At 44.8% G+C, this 22,523-nt stretch overlaps 1 protein-coding gene across 18 annotated transcripts in view; it reads right to left on the minus strand.

Annotated features, from left to right (window-relative positions):
* The window catches only part of AGAP1 (ArfGAP with GTPase domain, ankyrin repeat and PH domain 1), a 372,200-nt gene that overhangs the window by 260,022 nt on the left and 89,655 nt on the right, over nt 1-22,523 (minus strand). For all 18 annotated transcript variants that reach the window (XM_040560959.1, XM_040560960.1, XM_040560957.1 and 15 more), the window contains exon 2: nt 4,295-4,353. In XM_040560959.1, the coding sequence (XP_040416893.1) occupies nt 4,295-4,353 (59 nt within the window). The remainder of the gene's footprint in view (nt 1-4,294; nt 4,354-22,523) is intronic.

A 22,523-nucleotide genomic window follows, 5' to 3' on the forward strand; every position in this document is an offset into this window, starting at 1 on the left:
TTGGCCTGGGGCTAGGAAGTGATACTGTCGTTAGCCAGACCCCAAATATTTGTAGGACGTTCAGTGATTTCAGAATACAAATCAGTTTGTTCCCCCCCCCCCCCCCAAGCATCCCAAAGACCATACCAGCACAGGACATTTTACAGCACTGGAGGTTTGCCAGCATGCTCCTCCTTACAGGCACCCAGAAAAACATGTCTGCCTGGCCAGAAGAGCATCATGAAACAGGATGCTACAAACTGATGTAGAAAACAGTGATCGGGAGGAACAAGATGCGTATTTCAATTGAGAAACTACTTCATGTATGTAGCAGACCTAGAGCCTTCTTCCCATTAAGTTAAATTATTAAAACCACTGTCCCATAGGTCATACATAAGCCTCAAAGAAAGGTAGTGTATTTCCTTTCTTTCTCTTTTTATTCGTGTTCATAAGCTGTTTTCAATATAGAAAGCAAAGTATTGGGAGTTTTAAAGATAAAGCAGGACTGGCTTTCTGGATCAGAATAGCCAGCTGCATCTTAGCAGAGAAGTTCCTGGATTTATACTTTGAATTGGTTTTAAGCTACCCACTGAACTGACAAACTGAGCTCAAACTGAAAGAAGCAAACATGAAAAACTATTAACATTGGTATTCCAGCATAAAACTGTGCTAACTTCTCAAAACCACACAAACCCCAAGCAAACACCTCCAAGCTGCCCACAAAATTTGCATGTCTAACACCGCTTCACTTTCTCCACAGACAGCCAGGTCAGAAAGCAGGCACAAGGCACCGAGCTCCTCTGTCTGCCCGCAGAGGGTTCCTTCAGTCTCTCCTGGCTTTTCTGCCAGGTTTGGAAGCAGTACGTGAGATTGCAGTTTGGCATAACCAGCCTCCTGTCGCTCAGTGATACCACTTCCAGCCTCCGTCTGCTATTACCCTCTGAAACCAGGAGCAGCAGATTTCACGCTGGCAAATTCTGACTTCTAGTACCAAGAAATTGCTCCCAATTGGGATTTCTACTTGTTTTAGGGATGATCCCACGCTTTATGACAAATATCCCGGCATGCTTTCAGAGCATGTGTACTCCTGTCCCCCACACTCTAGATGCAAACACACCAAGCCATGTTTGTTTGCAGATCCATGTGAAGTGCACCACGTCCTTACAGCACCTTAGGGAACAAAGCCACCACCCAGCTCCGAAACTGGAAGTCCCTCTGACGAGGACATAACACAGTGCCCCACCAGTATGACTGACTCTTTTATTTGCACGTCTGCTCAGACGCAATTTATACAACCCCAAACCACTGCGCTTACACCCTACTGAACCCTGTTTATGATAATGCCTCATGTATTGATAGCACAGGGCATTTTAAAGCTATTCAGCACAGCAGATTGACTGCACCTGGCACTTTTTTTTTTTTTTTTTTTTGAATAAATGGAAAGATTTTGTCCAGAAAGTTCTCTTGTTTACTCTGCCTACCACTGGGCCGTGTTTGAAGTTGCTACAGTGCCGGGAAGGCCCTCCACGAGCAGCAGGAGTGTGGTTACAGCCAGCCCAGGACCTGATCACCAGGTTTCATCCAGCCTTGGGAGCTGCCAAGTGTCCATCTGCCGGCAGCGCCCTCACGCCCCACAGGCAGCAACACTGGCATCCCCCTGCTGCAGACCAGCCTCCAGACACCCAAATCTGTTTCCTCCTAAACAGGCCAGCAGCTGAAGGCAGCAGACAGGGCTGAGCAGCTTAGCCAGCTGTGCCACACAATTTGCTACGGTTTGCAAGGAGAACAAGCGCTTATTCTGCATCTCCATCAACAGGATCCAGGAGCATCGCCATCGCTCAAGAAATAAGACTTCTCCCTGTGTGTTTTCCCCAAGTCCTTTTCTATTCCTATTAAACTTCTGTGGGGCCTAGAAGTGTAACAACAGCTGCTATAAAACCGTTAGCCTCAATTTAAGGGCTGCCCAGACACTGCAGTAAACAGCCTGTCCCAGCGAGCTACCAGCCACCTTTTCCTGCAGGACAGTGTCGGCTTGGGCAGGGCTTCCTTCATAATCCAGTGACATTAAGCCTGACTGTCCCACCTGCCTTGCACGGTGACAGGAGCAAACACCCCTTGCTTCTCATATCTCCCCACCAGCCCAGCAGAGCCTAGCTGAAACAACGCGCCCGCAGCTCCCTGTGGTGATGAGCCGATGGCAGTGCTGGGGCCGAAGGGAGGGCTGGCTCTCAGCATGACCTTCTCGTTCCTTTGCCACAGCCCAGAGCCGCTGAGTACTCTGAGAGCAGGCAACAACACGGTGGTGACTTGTTACACGTGCTCCTTCATGAGGGCAGATTTACAGGAGCAGATCCCTTTCCAAACGGAAGACCTAGTTTGCCCTTTCTGCTGGACCCAAGTTCACAGCTCCAGCTGGCGCTGCTCGCTTCAATCATTTGCTGCAGTATAATCAAATTATTATCTGCACAACGGTAAGAGTCCTGCTTTCATCCGGTGCTAAACAGGCTACCGCCTTAGACAACGATCCTGAGGCTCACACATGCCGACCACTTAAAATCAATTCTCTACAGCAGCTACACGGCAGAAGTTTATTTCCATACCACTGCTTCACACAATGTGGGGAAAAGATACCCGAGACAAAAGTATTCAGATAATGCAGCCTTGGTGTCACAAGAGGTGTGACTGTGCCCCAAAACCACTCCTAATGCCCTGCAACTCTGTATTAGAGCACAGGAACTACAGCTTTGGTCTGACCTGCAAGCCATACGTTCATTACTGGGTGTTGGGAATTGGAAGGGCTAGGAGAGGGACAGGACAGCAAGGAAACCCTCCATAGATAAACTCCCAGCATAAACTAGCAGCCACCACAGTGGACTGGACTCCAGCCAACACCTTCCAGTCCTAAGCTCTTCAGAGTTTCTTTTACAAGATATTTTGGGAGATATTTGTCTTCCAAAACATACCATCAGTTAAACCCAATCTGGTAAACCTTCTGCAGGTCCTTCTGGTGCAATATATATATTTCTATCCATTGACTATGAGATTTACTATGAGATTTCTCTTTTACTTACCTTGTGCACTGCTGAAATAAAAGCAGGAAGGCAGCTCCAGTCAGGAGGAAGCTGTTCCCACTGGAATGTCTTTGCTATCAAGCACATTTGTCATGTCAGGTTTGACCTATGCTTTCCCTCATCTTCATAAATGTTACCATCAGCTCAGATTTGGAGAAATAAATTTACTGCATGAGAACTGGACTAATGAAGCATGGCCCCAGCTGTCCATTCTTTAATTGATACGGTTTTGTCCAACTCACTTCACTGCTCAGCAAGTGGACATTCTATCGGAGCAGCTCTGACCATTATAACAAGACACCAGAAGTGATTTAGGCACAAGGTGCTGTCCAGACGTCTGACCTTCTGGAGCAGACCGTGGATGCCCAAAGTTATCACCAAGTACAATATCTTGGACACCATAGTGGGTTTTTTGTTTTTCTTTTTTTAGGTTTTTAGAAATTGATCATATTTAATTAAATCTGGGCTTGCACCTCGCAAACATCAGTGATCTGACCTCAACAACTCTGCGCTGCAGGCTTGACAAGCTGCCTACTGTTCGATATCCACTGCTAGGAGGTCTCAGCCCCCATCTCCAGCTTCCATGTTGACAACTTTAAAAGAACAGATCTGGGAAATTCCCCCAATCTTTCTTTTGCCTTTTCTTCCATCTATACATGAAATGGCTCAGCCAACGGAAAAGCTATTGTAAGCAGCTCTTAAATCACTGTTCACTCATACTAAAGTGTTGGTTTCAATTCCCTAAATGAACCTCCCAAATATTTCATTTTTGTTATGTATAATAAAGAGCTCCAGGAAATATATGCAAGCAAGCCCCCAGACAGAACATTTATTTTTAAAGTCTCTTAAGACAGGGAGGAAAGACATTTAGTCCTTGAAGAAATTGTGAAACAGTACTACAGGGAGATAAAAGGAGCATTAGATATCACCTGCTAAGTCACTTCCCCTCTTACAGAGGCGTAAGACTCCCCTGCTCAGAAGATCACACCAGGAAGCCGGTTCCAGTAGGCAAACAAGTTGAAGCAGAAATAAAACACAAGTAGGTCTTTGAAGCATGCTTGCAAAACCAGAAAATGCATAAACTTCAGAAAGATAGTTTTGTTTTAGAAAAACGGTTCACTTTGAAAAATCATTTTCTATGTTTTTTCTCCTACAGGAAATGTAATGAACCTGAGAAGACTTTTCACTTGTGCATAGCATTTTCAGAATGTTTTTCAGAGAGAGAAGTAAATAAAAAAACTCACCACTTTCAGCTCTGGTACAGATCGGCTTAGTGTCCATTCCTGGCTATTTACAAAGGCATCTGTAAAAGCAGACAACATTCACAACATCAGTACAACATCACTTAACACTCTGCTGCCCAAAATTTCATGTTAAGGACTTGAATACTCAAGACCAAGATTCACATTTGCTCTTAGAAGACTGGTATCCAAGCTCCAAGCGTTGGTCTAAATTGTACAAAAACCTCAAGAAATCTGGAGGTTAACATTATGCAAGCCTCAGGGTACCACCTCAGCTGGAATTAAGAAGACTAGAACCAACTCAGTTCTGTGTTATGAAAATAGTTCTCCAGTCGTACCTAGTTCAACTGCTTCCCATCCACCACAGTGTAAGTTCTGCTCTACACGGAAGGCCTTCGATTGCTCATCATACAAAACGTCAACAACCACTGTTACCACCTTTAGCAGCTTGTCCACCCAGGCAAGTGAGAACATCTGTCTGTTTGGAAGACACGCTGCTTCTTTACTGCACATCACGCAACCGCAATTGCTAGCATCAGCGGTAACTCCCCTACCCAAGAATGCAAGAACATTGGCTTCTTTTAGAAACGTTTTTCAAGAGCAAATGTGGAGTCACTAACCATTATACATCATACACAATCTGACTGCACTTTGATTAGATTCTGATGACGTCTGTCCACGACTTCTGAAAACTTCACCAAAGAGTAAACTAAACCAAAGCCATTTAGACTTAAATAAACCACAGAAACATTTACTACAAAACTAAAGAAAACTGAGAGAAGGAGGGGATTGATCTCTGGTAAACTGGCAAGTTTGTGCTCTGGTGGCCAACAAGGCCAACAGCATCCTGGCTTGTATAAGAAGCAGCGTGGCCAGCAGGTCTAGGGAGGTCATTGTCCCCCTGTACTCGGCTCTGGTGAGGCCGCACCTCGAGTACTGTGTTCAGTTTTGGGCCCCTCGCTACAAGAAGGACATGGAGGTGCTCGAGCGAGTCCAGAGAAGGGCAACGAAGCTGGTGAGGGGTCTGGAGAACAAGTCTTACGAGGAGCGGCTGAGGGAACTGGGGTTGTTTAGCCTGGAGAAGAGGAGGCTCAGGGGAGACCTCATCGCTCTCTATAGGTACCTTAAAGGAGGCTGTAGAGAGGTGGGGGTTAGTCTATTCTCCCACATGCCTGGTGACAGGACGAGGGGGAATGGGCTAAAGTTGCGCCAGGGGAGGTTTAGGTTGGATATTAGGAAGAACTTCTTTACTGAAAGGGTTGTTAGGCATTGGAATGGGCTGCCCAGGGAAGTGGTTGAGTCGCCATCCCTGGAGGTCTTTAAAAGACGTTTAGATGTAGTCCTTAGTGATATGGTTTAGTGGAGGTCTTGTTGGTGTTAGGAAAGAGGTTGGACTAGGTGATCTTGGAGGTCTCTTCCAACCTAGACGATTCTGTGATTCTGTTAAGGTCATCATTGCTCCCAACAGAAAGTCACTCATTGGAGCTGCACCCATGTCCAACACCACTGACAAACTCACACACAAAAAAAAGAAATAAGGCTCAGTTTCTACTTCCAAAAACATTTCTCATTTTATTCCTTCTATAACGGTCTAATCAACTGAAAGCCAAACAACAATCGCATTTCAGTTACGAGCTCAAGCAGCGTTACTCTGCAACATGATTTAACAATTTCCAAAGCAATGCAAAACTGATTACGTTACTGCATGTCCCAGTCACAGAATACTCCTACCCGGCAAATTAAACTCTACAGTAATTAACAGCACTGAAGTACCATCAGTGCAACAGATCCAATTCCCAGTGTTACAGGAACTAACAGGTGAGAAGTTATGCCCGACTACGGTGTCCATACGCATGCAAAGCTTTTGAACGCAGCTACTTCGGGACGGATACCCCAAGCAGAAGAGGGCTACTGCATTCTGTCTCCATCCAGAGTACAAAGAAGTTGGAAGCAGTTTCTTACCCAAATGGTGTCCTCACCAGCTTAAGAAACTCTTAGCTGTAAGCAAGCTTTCCGCTGCCTAAATAAAAACAAACCACAAAGCAAACGTGTATTTTGCATTACAGCCGTATTCCCCGTTAATACTTCACTTTGCTCGGTATTACAAAGGCACATTAGCCATTAACTCGGAAGCCTTCTCCATCTTTATTTAATGCATCCTTTCACATTTCAGATACAAGTAGAAGCTCATGTGTACTAGCAGGATGTGCATTTACACCAAGACTCTTTAAAACAAAATTATTTTGGTATATTACAATCTTGAGCTGTCTCCCAGTCACTCACTGGAAGGAGAAGGAAAAACAAAGGCTTGTATTAAGACACTCTGAAGACTGTTGCTCTGTTGTGTCATATCGCATTTGCTGTTCCACTGTTTTGTATTACTCGCTGCTCTTTAGCAGCAGAATTCCAAAAAGACAGAACACTATTTTGAAGATCATGTTTGAACTGGGATGCCCTGAACCCTACCTAATTACTACAACTCAAGCCAGGCAGCAGAAGCCTTTTAGTAAGCAGTAAGAGAAGACAGCACGGTCACCGGGCTCCTGCTTATGATTTGAACTAGTCAGAAGTAATCAAGAACTGAAGTCCCAGGGTTACATCTGCACTGGCTGGCACTTTGACAGGGTTTGACAGGGAGGCAGCACACGAGTCATTTCACTGTGACGTGATGCTTCTAAATTCTGCTTCATCTATTCATGGTTTAAGCAAGCAAATACAGCTTTAAATTATTGTTTTTTTTTTTTTCCCTTCAGAACCAAGTCACCCTTAATGGCAATGTAGGTATTAGTTACAAAAGAAAGAACACCATGGTTTACTAAATACGCTTTGGGTAAGCAAACTAAGCATTTCTGGGTTTAAGCGTCACAGTTTCAATTATCAGGTGAGCAATGACTTGAAGCACTGTGACAGGGTGAAAAATGAGCAGCACTTTCTAGTTATCACCTCATCTTGAACTCAGACTGAGCTGTTTATGTCGCGTAGCAGGCAGGCATTTGTCAAACACTATCACAGCCTCAGACCAAACAGACCCCAAGCCAAGAAAGGGGAAGATGAGGACAGAGGACAGCAAAGTATGAGCAGTGCTTTGTTCGGGTGGAGAGAAAAAAATGCACGCCTCAAGAGCCATCACAAAATAGTCTTCTCCAAAACATTCCGTGCTTTTAAGTAATTCAGTGCAGCTGGAACACATTTACTTCATTGCTTAGAAACTACCATGTTGGTATATATAAAGGCTGCAGGGGATCAGGCTGAAGAGTCAGCTATGGCAGTGTCCTATTTCTACAGCAGAGACCAATAGCAGATACTTAGGTAAAGAATTGAGATACTGAGAGAAGAATCTAAACCTCCTCCAGGCTGACAGCAGTTTAGTTCAATGACTCCCTGAGCCAAGGCTGTCCTTCCATTTAGAGACAGGATTCAACTTGGGTAGATACCTGACCTGAGCAACTGCTGCCCTGTTTTCTTGCATACAGAACACAATCCGGAATCAGGCAACATGGTTTTTGCAAGTCTCCAACCAGAGGAGCCAGGGACCTCTTTCTCCAGCACCCTGTAAAAGCGATTCTTCCCTCAGAGGGTGGCGAGGCCCTGTCCCAGGCTGCCCCGAGGAGCTGCGGATGCCCCATCCCTGGCAGTGCCCAAGGCTGGGGGTAGGGGTCCCTGCCCATGGCAGGGGGTGGCACTGGGTGGGCTCTGAGGTCCCTGCCAACCCAAACCATTCCCTGATTCTATGCTCCTAGCATGAGACCTGCTCTAGAAACCCTATGATTAAGAGCCCACTACTTGACCTAGAGGTTTTCCTCCAGGAAGGAAAGTCATCCCTTAGAGCATGCTGTGGCTGATGCGAGATCACAGCAGCACGGACACAAGTGCCCCAAATACCCCAACCAGCAGAGCAGGGCTCCTCTGCTACAGCTGGAGTGCGGAGCTGAACACATGAGCGGTGCCAAACGTGCTGCACACAGCTGGTGGGACAGCATCACCCCAGCTCCCAGCGCTTCTCCAGCAGCCCCCGGTAGGCTGTGCAGCACCAAAGCTGCAGCAGATCCATCTCCAGCTCCAGAAGCCTCCTACAGCCCTTAGCTATAAAGCTGGGTGAGAAGGGCACTCCTCACCCAACTTTCCCCCAGCAGTGAGCTACTACAGCTCTCCTGGATTTACTTTGACCTGGTGTTCGTTTGGGAAGCATTGGAAAAAGAGAAGAAATTTCCACTGAACTCCACCACGATAGGAAAGAACTGGCCACAGCAAGCAGCTAACAAACCCAGCAGTTCCTTTCTATTATTTTTTCCTTGCATAAGGTACAGATTCCCCAGGTGATGCTTCTGGAGCACACACCTATTATTTTGGTCCTCACTTGCAAAGCAGTAAAAAAGATTCATATAACAAATGCATGAAAACCTGCAGGTGCTGATGTAAATTCTATCACTGTGTGTTCAACCACTACTACCTCCCCAGTAAAGACACCAACTAATTTATACTTACAGATCCGATGCTCTGGATTACTTTTTTTTTTTTCCTTTTAAAAAGGGAACTCATTAGTCAGCCTGTAGTTATACAAGTATAATTTGGGTAGTTCTTTTATTGTCCCTTTAAAAAAGCTTTATTAGGAGATCTACAAAATCATCTTCCTTCCCCAGTATAATTTGCACTGGCATTTTTACAAGGAATAATGAATTATAGTTAAAACCAGAACATGTCATGAAGGAGTATCTGGTCTCTTCAGCAAAGAGATTAACGTGCCATCATTCATGTGAACATTGAAGCACACAGCTAACTTGTAGCATAAATGCCTTTAAGTAGTGGTTTACTCTGACTTAATCCCCAAACCCATGGAAGTTAAGGCGAAAAGGTCAAATACTTGCAGATAGAGCATGACAAACAAGCCTGGGGATTTTGCGGTTATGGGGGGTTATTTCGGGGTGGGTTTATTATGTTTTAAAGCAAAGAAACTGCAGCATGAGTATGAACCATCCGATGCGTCAAATTGCAGCATACAAAGCACAAGTTGGGTAGTCCACAATCTGCTAGAGCAACAAAACTCCACTACTGAATGTTGATTTAAACATATTGGCAAAGATCTGCATAACAAATAGGGCCACGTGTGTGAAGCTGATCAACTGTCTTGTTTGCATTACTTTCTGACGGAAATTCAAGTGAACTCAAGATATCCAACTGCAGACTATACATACAAAAGGAAGTACTTTGGTCAATAATTAATCACACTTGTGTCTCCCGTTCATTTAACTTCTGCATCAATGATCAAAAGCTTCAAATATGCATGGTGTTAACCATCTATTTTTAAAAATATGCACCAAGCTAACTTAAGTTGCATTTTCTTAGCCAAGTTTTCCACAAAATAGCCTTCATATTTCTCTTTTTACTTTCCTCCTCTCCCCCTCCTTTTGGGTATTTCCACCACTATATTTAGGATCTGTGTTCTACTTGCACATCATTACGTTGATGTAATGCACGAACTAGCGAGGTCCTTCGCTGTTTTACAACCTCAGCTTGGTAACTCAGCTCTAGCCAGAGGAACCTCCTCTGCTAGCTCCGAAATTAGGAGTCAGGTGTATGAGTTATTTTGGTTCCCCATTAACACGACGTTGTGGAGCAATACGGGGACTTAATGGCCATTCTTGGCAAGATTTAAGTTCTCCATAGTTTAGCACAATGGCAGACTTCCAAAAAGGTCTGTTTCAACGCATTGGACATAAAAGCCCTGCTTAGAATAACCATTGACAAAGAGAAACAACTTTCCCCTTTAAAACCATTAGCCATCACTAAAAAGCTAAACAAACATTAGCAAAATTCAGTCTGTCCATTAACTTCACTACCCTGGGCAAGAGGTTTGAATCTCACATCATGCAATTAATACCGATGTGAAAACGCGATGTATTTCATTAACGGCAAAAGTGTAAGGGGTACACCTGCAAACACAGCGTTACTAGGAGACGAGAGGATGAAGAACTCAAAAAAGCAGAATAGACAATCACTGCTTAAGTAGAAATACAGCCTAATTGCATTAAAAGCTTAAATTTAATTTCCATAAGAAGACCAAGTTGCTTTTATTTAGTTGTTAGCTGCTGCATGGGCTAGCGAGCATTAGATTTTAAGAGAACAACTAGGGGCTAGGAAAAAAACACAGGACCTACTGGTAGGTGACAACACCAAGCTCTAGCAGCAGGTAACAGAAGGTGTGATAACCACATGGCTCTGGGTAGGCTCCTCACATCCTACGAGGCGCTGAGTGCCCAGCAAGTCTTGTAACAGCTACGTACAGAGACCCAGCACGAGGGGTGGGAGACTCTTCTGGGGCACTTAACTCAGGAGTCTCTTAAATCAGATCAAAGGCCACAAAAACCACGACTGTTTTACTAAAACCAATGATGGTTTCCTAGGAGGGATTTCCTAGTACTTTATCTGTTAAAACAACAAAAAATCACCCTGCTGACACAACACACCCCATGGAGGCAACATACCCACACTTGCTCACCCACGTGCCATCTGACCTTCAGCTTATCACAAGAAGGCAAGAGATACGGTCCCCAAGACTCCAGCTCATCATTGCTCCATTCCAACAGGGAGATGGTGGCCTCCTCCCTGACCACTGGTCTTCTGAGATTTCAGGAACACTTAACTTAGGCTTACCTCCTTGGTAAGATCCACAATCATCAATCATAAAAGGCTTCCCTGTTCCCCTGCTCCAGGTTTCAGACTCAACATGTCAGGCCAGAAGCACATATTCTTCTCAGAAGAGCATCAAAGAGAAAAAAATTCAAAACCCCCTCATCTGCCTGCAACAAGCAGTGTCCTGGTCATGCCTGAAGTCTTCCTCAGAGCTAATGAAACAGGTAGACTGAACCTCACCATAAGGTAACAGCTTCCATTGCAAACCTTAGGTTTTCTTGTAGCAGTGGGTCACTGTCAGCTGTTCCCAACTCAGCCTCCTCCTCTCCTGCTGAAGCTACGCGAGAAAGCTTCAGCTCTCTGCCCTAACTGCATTACACACTAGCTGGCTGTCCCAGTAGAACAGCTGAAGAAACTATAGACTAAAAGAGAGTGGTTGGGTTTTTTTTTTGTTGTTGTTTTTTTTTTCCCCTCTTTAAACCGTCCTGCAAACACAACACTTCCCTAGTACTTCAGTACAGGCTAGCAGAGCTCAGGAATTTTTTTTTCCCCTAAACAAGACGCAGCCAGCAAGGATGCCCTCGACACACCTGCATGTACAACTCAGAACCAAGTCACTGAAGCGAGCTCCACTTACTACCGCAGAACGCAGTAGCGAGACAGCTACACAGCCCACAGAGGGGGCTCATTAGATTTACACCACCCTCACCATCCTTCTTGTCAATCCTATTAAAAAAAAAATCCATCTCTTGATGAATACTGTGGGAGAACCCAACCTGCCCTAATGTCACCACGGCACCCTGCAGCACACCGTCCCCAGTGCCGGTGCAGGAGTCTCTGCCTCATTCCATACATTGTGCTGTCCCCTGCTCCACTAACCTCGTTTTCTTTACTGAAATATCTCACTCTTGATTAGCAGTTTAAACCAAAGCCTGAGAAGCCCATGGATTTCTTTTTTTTTTTTTTGGCCTAATCGAGATGAAAATGTAATGACAAACGTGTCCAAAAGGAGAACTGAGCAAAGAGCTGGCAGGAGTGCTTACAGTGTGACATGAAGACTCACATCTTCCATTAATCTTGGACAACTTCTTAAGAGTTTCCCTCAGGCTATCCCAAAGTTCCTTTGCTGTCCTTTTAAATGGGGAAAAGCTATTAAAAAAAGCCGAAGGATTTCTCTGGAAACTTCAGCAAAAGATCATTTTCTTTTTAAGAACAGGAGCCCTCGAAAACCTGGGAACAAAGAACCAACTGCATCACACCCTGACCCACCACCCCGAACATCTGCATGACAGGCAGTATTTAGAGCTATTTCCTACTTTGAAATAAACACCTGAGACCAAACGGGTACAAAAATATGCATACAAGCTCCCACTTGCCCACACAGATGCAGATGGATGCACACATCGCTCTTTTGGAGCCTTATCAAAGGAGCGCTTTCAGAACGTATTTCCCCAAAGCTCGTGTGCTAATTCCCTCAACAAAGCAGGAGATACGCGACTTCTGGGTTGAGACTCCTGACAGCAATAAAACATGCCTTTTTAAGAATGGAGTAATCTCTCAGCATACTCCCTCTCCAATTCAGCCCCCAGCATTTTAAGTTAAAGCACCACCTCATCTTCAGCACAGGTTCACAGGATCCCAGGCTGTTGAAGGAGGTAAAAAAAATCAGCTTTTGATATTGAGCCTCTGCAGCCAGCAGAAGCTATGCAACACCGATGGTCGACACAGCAGCCTCTTCTAACACACTTTTTGGCTTGGAAATTTAAGAGTTGAAGTTGGAAAGTAATTTTGTGAAGTATTTGCTGAACTGCAAGTCCCTCCCTCGCTCAGCCTGCGCCCAGGGCTGGCCTGGCCTTGCAGAAGCCGCCCAAGAGCCTGACCTCAGGCTGTGTACTCCATGCCCACAGCTGGGCACTGCCTCTTCCTGCTCCGATGGGAAAGGGATGGCTTACAGCCCTCCAAACAACATCTCCCAAAGCAGTTTTGTGCCTCAAGTTTCACAGCTAATACCATCAATACATTTGATTTGCCCTCAAACATAATGCAGCTCCAACCGAGACCATTTCTCTCGAAGAGCAAGGAAGCTTTTCATCAAGAAGAGCTTGCAGCCTAAATAAATGACACTTTACAAGCAAAAATACAGGGAAGGCAAAGTTTTTCAATAGGTAGGGTTCTGGAGCTGACGCACAGCTCTCATTTAAGTAAAAATAAAATCCCGCAGATAAAACGAAGGCTTTCCCTTGAGGCAACACTGCCACCAGATAACAGAAGCACACTTCAGAAAAGGCAGAGCAAAGACTATCAGGATTACAAAGAAATTCAAATAAAATGCAAGTTCCTTAACACTCAGTTGTTTTTCTGAGGCAATGCGACACAAAAATACTGGTTCTGGCTGTCCCCTCTTAGAGACAGGGCAATGGCAACCACAGCAAGAAGCTGAAAGGAATATAAAAGCAGACAGAAATAAAAAATGAAAGCACCGTTGTAGTATGGCCAGTCCCTACTGTTCCCTCAGTAACACTGGGAAAGTCAATCACCACTTCCAAACAAGGGATATCTTAGCAGCATTCTATTTTTTGGAAGCCTTATTAGTCCCAAGCCAGGGCTCCAGGTTGCGATGAGGCCTCAGGTTACACTGATGGCCTGTGCTGAAAGCATACCATTTGGTGGGGAGGTGGGGCAACACAGTATTTCTGTAAGTACCAAAGCTGCAGAGGATGCAGCTAAACAAGTAATCAGTACAATTCAACTCCAAGAAGAAAAAGAAGCCACTGGAAATGTTTGGTAAGTGTCTTATTCTGCTTGGTCTCATGGGCAAGCAGGTCTGTGTCAAAGGTTAGCTCTGCTTGGTGCTGTCTCCTGTTTCAAGGGAAGGACAGAGGCAGCACCAGAAAGATTATGTCAAAATGTAACAGAGTGAAAACCTGGCAATAAGATTTTGAGCTGCAAAAAGCCATGCTCAGGGCATCAAGGCAGTGACATGCTTTTCACAAACTGCTGAGTATCAGCATTGAAAATACTGAACTAAACTAAACCCATGTCTGAGCAAAGATGCCCAAAGTACCCAAAAGGAGGAAATTGTCATCTGTTGCCTTTTTTGACTATGACACAAGCAGGAATTAACCTTCAGATCTGAGTATTAATGAGAGACTTTCATACGAGGGATGACAAAAGCTGAAGGGGGATGGATTAAAGTACACAAAAGAATCAACGTCAAAATATAAACTAAGAAAAGATGAAGTGCGAGAAACATGAAGTGGATTCTAAATGAGCACAGAAAAAGATTTTATTTGGCAAGCCAGAAAGAAGAAAGTCACCTGAGGTAAAAAACACGATTGAGACACATTGCTTGGCAGGCTGAAAACAGTTTTAGCTTTTCCAATAGGTAAGAAGCAAACACAAAGCAAAAAAGGAACCGGGGAAAATTGGTGACTGCTTGGCAGAAGAGAAAATAAATTTTTACAGATAAAACAAGAACAATTCTTGCAAAGAATAGATGAGGTGGTATCACACACCTTGGCTTCCTCTTCTTATCAAAGAAGCCCTTGACATATTTTATCCCTCAGCTAACAGCAGTGCACCTCTAAGTGCTGAAACCCACAAGGTCCTACAGGACCTCTCAGCTCCGTTATCTTCGGGTAACAAAACAGAAGTAAGGAACATTATAGGGCTGCTTTTGGATCTGGCCCCCCAGGATGCCCCCTAGCTCCTGTATGGGAAGGGCTCACCAAGAGCAATTCCGTCTTCCCCTCCCCTCCCTGCACAGTTCTGCTTCTCTTGCTAGGTTCTCGCAGGGACCCAACTTACTGCTGTTCTAATGCACTTTTTGTTCCTCGTACTGACTTCCAGATGCAAGGACGACAATAACCCCACAAAGCCCCCAGCTGTCGGCACGCTGTTCTCCTACCATGGAGGCACGGCAGCTTGCTCTGACTTCTGGTCTGCTTTGAGCTATCCTGGGCACTTCATTCATGTTTTCCACAAAATGCAAAGACGCAGAGCCTTTGATACATTATTTAGGACTGCTCTCTTCCCATACAACCCTTTGCACTCAGCCACATTTCAGTTTAACCTGCCAGTTCATCAACCACCAACCAGCACAGGATTTTTCCACAACTCTGCACAATCAGCTCCTGAGTGTCACTGCCTTGAAGGAACAGGCAATTGTCACCCTACTGCATCTCCTTACTATTACCATAACCAGAAGAGGTCATAGAATGAATTCCTCTAAGACTTTCTGCTGATTTTTTTCCAAAGGGAAAAATAAGATATTTATTTCTATAGGTGATTTCCCACTTAGTTTTATACACAAGAGAAGCCTCCCTTTTAACTGAGGGTAGCTTAGCTCAAGTCCCTAGCAAGAGCAAAGCTTTCAGCCCTCAAGTAAAAAATATTGAGCACATGTCCCTTGTCCTCCTCTAAAGAGCTCCTGTAACTTTGTGAGCCATGACTTCCAGTACATCACTTACACCTCAGAGCCACCTCTGGCAGGCGGAGGCCTGTACACTGCATGATGAAGGCCCACCAAGGCCGGCTCTGCCCCAGCCACCATGGAGCTGAGCCTTCAGCCTGTGAGCCACACTATGCCCCATGCCTACTACCGCTGCGCTCTTCCCTCCCAAGGAACCCGCAAGAAAGCAGCGCTAGACAAGACTGCGAGACGAGCAGCGGTGCAATCGAGGATGTTGACTCTTCTGCAGGGTACCAAGGGCAGCCCGCACAGTCTGGTGAAACCCCAGCACCCTGATACGGCAAATTTCTGCACCTAAATTCAGTTAATTTCACATTGACTCGTGTCCCAACCCCCTTGCTTATCGACCCAGGCCTATGCTCTAGCATCGCGGCATTCAGCCCTGCTTTCAGTTCTTTCACTGGTGGCTACAGAAAATGGGTCCAGCATGTTTGCACAGAAGTACATCTAGAAAAACATTTCTCCTCTCCACAAGGGAAATTATGACTTGTTTATGCAACACATTTCTAAAAACATTTTTTAGAACTCAAGTCATGTCTCAGAGATTGCTATGCTGGTTGTCAAAACAGAGCATTTTTTTCCCTGACTCCACCATATGTAAGACTAAGTCCACTTTCCCTAACTTGATATCACCCATGCAAGATTTGGAGATGATTAGTGGAAAATATACAAATGAGACACTGTTCTCCAGAGAGCAGCACAGCAGGAACAATCTTATGTTTTTATATTTATTAGCCTGATGCACATCTAACTTGTTTAAACAAGGCTTTTGTCAAACGTCAAAAAAATGTTAATGCAATCCAAGGCATGCTCTCAAAGGGAATTAATGCTGAACTGGAACCAATACGAAAGCCTTAGTTTCAGCCCCAAGGAAGCAGTGAAAAGGGGCCCCTTTTTCAATTGCAAATAGATCCACTAAGATGGAAAGGTTTATTTCCTAATAGCTGGGACAGAGAACCCAAAGCATGAAACTGGGGTGGGGGCAGGTATTTGAAACACCCCATTTTTGCTAGGTCAGAAGACGTTGTCCCCCCCAGTGCTCACGGGACAAGCACCTCGATGCCCTTCTCTCATCTCTTCCCAGCGTCTGGAACCAGCCTCAGACGGGCACCCAACTCTGGTGCTCCTTCAAATGCCTCATTAGCTCTTGTTGTTTTCTTCCTGTAATAAAGAAAATGCCCACCTACTCGATTTTGTTATTGCTTTGCTTAAGAGACAGTTCACCCATCAGGACACTGAAACAGCATAAAACCAGCAAAGCATCAAAAAAAACTGCACATCTTAGCACACCGTACAGCTGAGCAGGAGAAACGTCCTGAAACAGGCAGAAAGCAACCATGCAAGAGGTCTGAGGGCTACCATTACCTTTTCTCTTAGAAGTACTTATAGCAAAGGTTAAAAAAGTTAGCACATAGCTAAATGGTCCTTTAGAAGAGCAGCTTCCTTTACCAGTTTCCTCTTTAAAATGCACCGGTTGCGGCAGAGCACTTCAGAAAACAGACCTATGCATATAGGAAATTCTTATTTTGGAAACTCAGAACATTTCTCAGATGAGCTTTTGACTCACTGACTAACTACAGTAGAAAGCCTCTTTAAACTCCCATTTCCATATAAAACCACAAGTCTGTGGGGAAAAAAAGGAAAGCAAACCTGTTGCCCAAATCCCTGGAGCTGCAACCAACAGCTATTGCTCCACCTTCTCCTTGCAGCCAACCTGTCCCCTATCCACCCTTGCAGCGTTCAGAAGCCTGGAGCAGAAGCAAGAGAATCTGTCAAAAGTGATGCTGTGAACCTGTGAAGGGATGGAAACGAGCACTCACCGCGCTGCCCATCAGCACTGTGCGCACCAGCTCTGCTCCAAGCCCAGCACCGTGCACTGTGTGAAAAATTAGTGCAGCAGTGTGAATCACTGGGATCTAAATTCACACAGCAGCAGAGGCTTCTGAGGCTACTGTGGCTTTTTATTGGAATCTAAATAAATAAATAAATAAATAAAATCCAGTCTATGAACAATATTAACTTACTAATATTTTTCTACTTGAGATTTACAAAGCTGAATTGTAGCCCAAAACTGGCGATATTTTCTTTCGAAATACATCCAACCAGGAATGAAACTGTTCCCTAGTCTTCACAAAGTCTTCCCCTCTGGCTATATTCTCATTTGTGTTTCCTGGGTGACGCCAAGAAACTCGAGTGTGCTTCCTGAGCTTCAGCAGGTCTCACCACCTCGGGCACACACCTCAGACTCCAAGTGTTGCAGAAACCTACAGAGAGTTTGAATTCGCAAAGAACTGAGCTTCACTCGAGAGACCTGCACCTTACTTACAGACCGGCTCTGATGCTTTTAGCAGCCACTGATCTGCAACACAATTGCTACCCACTGAAAGGACAGCTCAGAAAAAGAAGCCACTTTTCTCCGATTCTTCCTGCTACATCTTCATGCCGCTGTTCTGGCCTGACCTACAACATCCTGGAGAAAGCCACATTGAAAATTAATCCCTTTCTACAATGCTGCTTCCAACACTTCACAAGTTGCTGTCTCTTCATATTCTCCTCCCTATTAACACCACAGCCTCCTCTTGCCTTTCAATGAGCTGAGAACAGAAAGCTGGAGGCCAATTTTCCCATAATGCCTTTTATTCTTTCCCAACAACCTTCTTACTTACTAAGGTGAACTCAAGCACATTAGCAACCTAAATTCACTACGAGAAGTGTCTGGAAGAACCCCAAACCCAAAACCATAGGAAGATCTCTGGTACGCTTCAGTGCTAGCAAGCAGGGTGTTGGTCTCTACTGTAGCAACACCACCAGTGCAGGCTCTTAATAACCCCAAACAGCCTTAAAGCCATAAAATAAAACAACCGTAGCCACACCACTGGCTACAGCCTGTGTGTCGTAACAAAATGACCAAAAACCAGAGCAGCACTTGCACAGAGCCAGGGCCTGCTCTGCTCCTCGTGCTGCCCCCACAGCGAGGGGCTGGGGGTGCACAGGGGGCTGGGAGGGGACACAGCCAGGACAGCTGGCCCAGGCTGCCCCAGCCAAGCACAGCACCACATCAGCTCCTGTGAAGAACATTAACTCCATTCCAGCCCAAAGCAGGATGCTGCAGTGCTACTTCACACACGGTACCTTCAAGAAATAGTGCTGTTATTGAAAATTCATCTTCATGGTGAAAAAATGCTAATTCCTCCATTTTTTTCCCCTTTTAGGGGCCTCCCCTCCAATTGTGCACAACAAGATTGCAATATGAGAATGCTCTGGCATCACCTCAGTCCTCACGTCGTCAACCCCAGTGCTTACAGGAGCACTGCAGCCAGCACTAGGAGAAGGCAACCCAAGGACAAGCCAACCTACCCGATTTCAAGCATTTTGACACTCCTGTTCTCAGGGATAGCAGTGATGAGACCAGGTTTGACACATTTACCTGAACAATGATTTAACTGCAAAAAATCAGCGCACCCACGTTGGACAATTTCAGTTCAACCTTCCGTGGTGCCACGAATGCATAACTTCTACAAAGAAAGGGAAACAAGAAACCATCCTTTTGATAGCGCAAAGACAACAAATGTGGTTATCGCATCAAGTCAGCTACTGTTGCGGATCAAATTTTTTTGGCTTCTCCTCCCTCTTAAAAAGGATTTATTTTTTCCCAGGCAAGGACAGGCAACAGGACAGCCACAGTGCACGCTGCAGCTGCTGCTAACAGCTGCACTAGGTCTTTTTTTTTTTTTTAATTTTTTTAATTTTATTTTTGAACTACAGTGCATAGGAGTTCACATCCCAAATTGAAAACAAAGTAAACCCAAAAATAAACCAAACTGTCTTACTAATTAAAGGGATTCGTTCCTTCAGGAAGGCTGACATAAACCACTGCTGTGGGGTTTCGAAAATATTTTTAGCACTCCGTCTCTCCAACATTTTTACAGCGACCATATGAGCAAGCCAAAGCCTGACCATCCATGTAACCTCACGAAAAACTCTAGGAAGTGGGTTTTCATATGAGTTTATTTGAAATGTCACAGGACAGTTGCATAACACACTAAATCTCAAAAACAGAGAATTTGTTTCTTCTCCGGAACCAAGGTTTTTAATCCTTACACAGCAGCCAGTAAACGTTCAGTCATCTTCAGCTGCGTCGCCCTTTGCTGGCAAGTCACTCTCCCTGGGTCAGGCACTGACGAGCAGCTTAACAAGCATCGGTGGATATTAGCAATAACCTATACAGGGATTCTGCCTAATAATTTTTCAGCTGGAGATTTAATACTCTGATAATAAGCATGAACCTCAATGTCCGCCACGCAACAGTAGCGGGATGCATCTGAAATGCAAATGACATGAAGTCTGGCTCTGTCCCACAGCGGTGTGTGTACAACATACTGCTTACTGCACACAGTGAATCGCAGGGGTAGTATCACTTCTAGCTGAAACATTCGAGCAGCACCCAACTCAAACTGTAGCGAATATACCTATTTTAGTCCAAGAAATCTGGCAAGGTACTAAAAATACACACTTGGTTGTCATTGCTGACCTTTCCATTTGCTGCATAAAAGTGAATTTTTGCCACACTGCAGGCTACAATACCAATTAGTGATATTCTTCATCTGATAACAAAAGCCTAATTCTGACAGCAAAAGGAGGAGAAGGGTCTTGGAATGGCAGGGAAAGCAGGTATTTCCAGGGGAACCTTGCTCTAGGAAATCGTGTTCATGACGTTATGGAGCAGGAAAACTTCATCCTACCAGCAGACGTTACCTGCAGAAGCATTGCCTGGAACCCAATCTACTCAGCAAGGTTCCAAGTCACTGCCACCACCAGGAACGGGACCAACACAGCTCAAAGAAGCCGTGCCAGGCTGCTTTATAGAGCATTTTCCTGCCACTGGGCTAAATACACAACTCCATGCTGACCTGGGATATTTTGAGTACAAAGAACACAAAATCACTTTTGCAGGAAGAAAATCTGACCTGAAAGATTAAAAAAAACCTTTACAGTAAAACCAAACAGGAAAGAGAATTTACATATTCGCACAATCTAATTACCTTCCAAGAAGCTTCAAGTGACAGAAAAAGCTGACTGAACCCGGCTGCTCTACTTCTACCATAATAGAAACAAAGAGAGATGATCCTAAATTGCCTAAGACACTATTTTTTCCTACATTCATGCAGAAGTTGAACCAACAGAAAGCAATTTCAGCCAGAGTAAGCAATCTTAAGTACACAAAAGCCGAGCTTTCAAAAGGCCAGATATCAACCAAGTACAAATATCGTGCTTTATTAAGGACTTCACTGGTGCCAGAATAGTTCTGCTTTAATTCGTGCTTTTAATAGGTACCTTTCGAAACTGTTTTGAAAATTTCTACTGTTGTCCACTGTTACACATAAACATACTCAACTACAAAGTCCTTCATGCAGCCTGGAGGGGGGATGAAAAACCAAAAAGCAGCCAAATTTCAAATCTAGGCCACAAATGACACCGAAGGACAAGCCTAACAACTGCCTCGGCCAGCAAGGCAGCCAGCAGGGTTGCTGTAGTGCAACTGCAGCCCCACAGGTTGGCTTTTCTAACAAGTCTCAGCTTGACACTTGGTCCCAAGTGATTCCTGTAAGGTTGTTCAAACCACATCCTACTTCCGTCTCCTCAAGAGCTCATGCCACCTAACCCCAAGACTTACAACTTGGCACAGAGCTGTATGTCAGGGCAATCAAGGCTGGACAATCAGTCTGCCTCTCACCGCTGTTTATTCTGTTTAGAGAGCTCTGCAGCTAGCTTCAAGTCTTCAAATCAACCAGACGTGCTTATTGACTGTACACGCAGGAAAATAAAGGGGCAGGCCTTTGTCTCCAGTTATAATCCCAGAAGTGAGATATTCTCACTACCAAAATCTCTCCACTCTTCACAATTGCAAAGTTATTTCATGTTTATGGATGAATAAAATATTTCACATCCTAAAGAGCAACAAGAGCCAGCCAAGAAAACACAAGTCATTTTACAGAAAGTGGTCTGGGGTAAGGGATGCACAAAATTTTAAGTACAAGCCTCCAAAAGGCAGAGGCAATGCAGTCAGCTGGCTCCAATTAACACTTCACCTTTATCACTCGCTGAAGTATTTCCTTATGGGCTGAGAACCACCCCTCATTCATGTCTCTGCTGACTCACAGGAGTAGCAATCAGACTTTAAAGGGTGGTGTTCTTTCATATAGGTAAATTGCCACAAATCCACTGAGAGCAAGGCCACATTTGACAAGACATATCTGGTTCTATGCCAGAATATCCACTACAAAAAAATAAAATAAAAAAAATCAGGATGAACAGTTCTAGAAGCTTGTACTTAGGTTACAGCATCATTCTTCCAGGTAGTAGAATGTGCTACAAAAACAGCAAAATACAATGACTGAGATAATCCATACTGTCCACCTCGCCTTCCTCTCACTCAGCTCACATGGCATAATTTGCTGAGTTTATCTGCTTTGGTGCCAGCCTTTAGTGCAAACGTGTTAATATTTACGTGTTGTTAGGAACTGCTACAGAACGCTGTCGTGGGCTCAAGCCAAGTCACTAAGGCTACAGACTGTGAGGAAACCTAATGGAAGAAGTCTATCAAATAATGCTGCCCTTTCCTTAAACGTCAGCTGGAGCCGACGGATATAAAGCTAAATAAATTGACACTGTGTGAATAAGCTGATATACATAAAGATAAATAAGTCAAGAAAAAGGTGAAAAGGCACGTAGCATTTCATGCTGGATCACCTTGCTAGGTGGCCAGCCAGAATTAAGCACTGAACAGCAGCCTGCTGCTTTTAGCCAAGAGCTGGGTATGGGGTGCGTGCAGACACGAAGCCTTGCCTTCCGCTCCAGCCAGACCACGCTCCCCTGCCCAGCGCTCGCTTCCCCGCCGCCGTGCACAGCCGGGCTGGGCACATGCCTCCAGCACTGCCAACCCTGCCTGCGTGCCAGCCAGATGCTTTGTTCTGCAGCTTCTCGTCAGATAATTTAATTAATTAATTAAACCTTCATCATTACAGATGACATATGTTCACCATTCCCATTCTATCCCACACACTATCTATACACGCCAATAATTGCTTGCATTCCGGTTTCTAAATAGCTGCAGTGTGTACACAATCACAG

The sequence above is a fragment of the Cygnus olor genome, chromosome 6 (genome assembly GCF_009769625.2).
Source record: "Cygnus olor isolate bCygOlo1 chromosome 6, bCygOlo1.pri.v2, whole genome shotgun sequence".
Taxonomy (NCBI): domain Eukaryota; kingdom Metazoa; phylum Chordata; class Aves; order Anseriformes; family Anatidae; genus Cygnus; species Cygnus olor.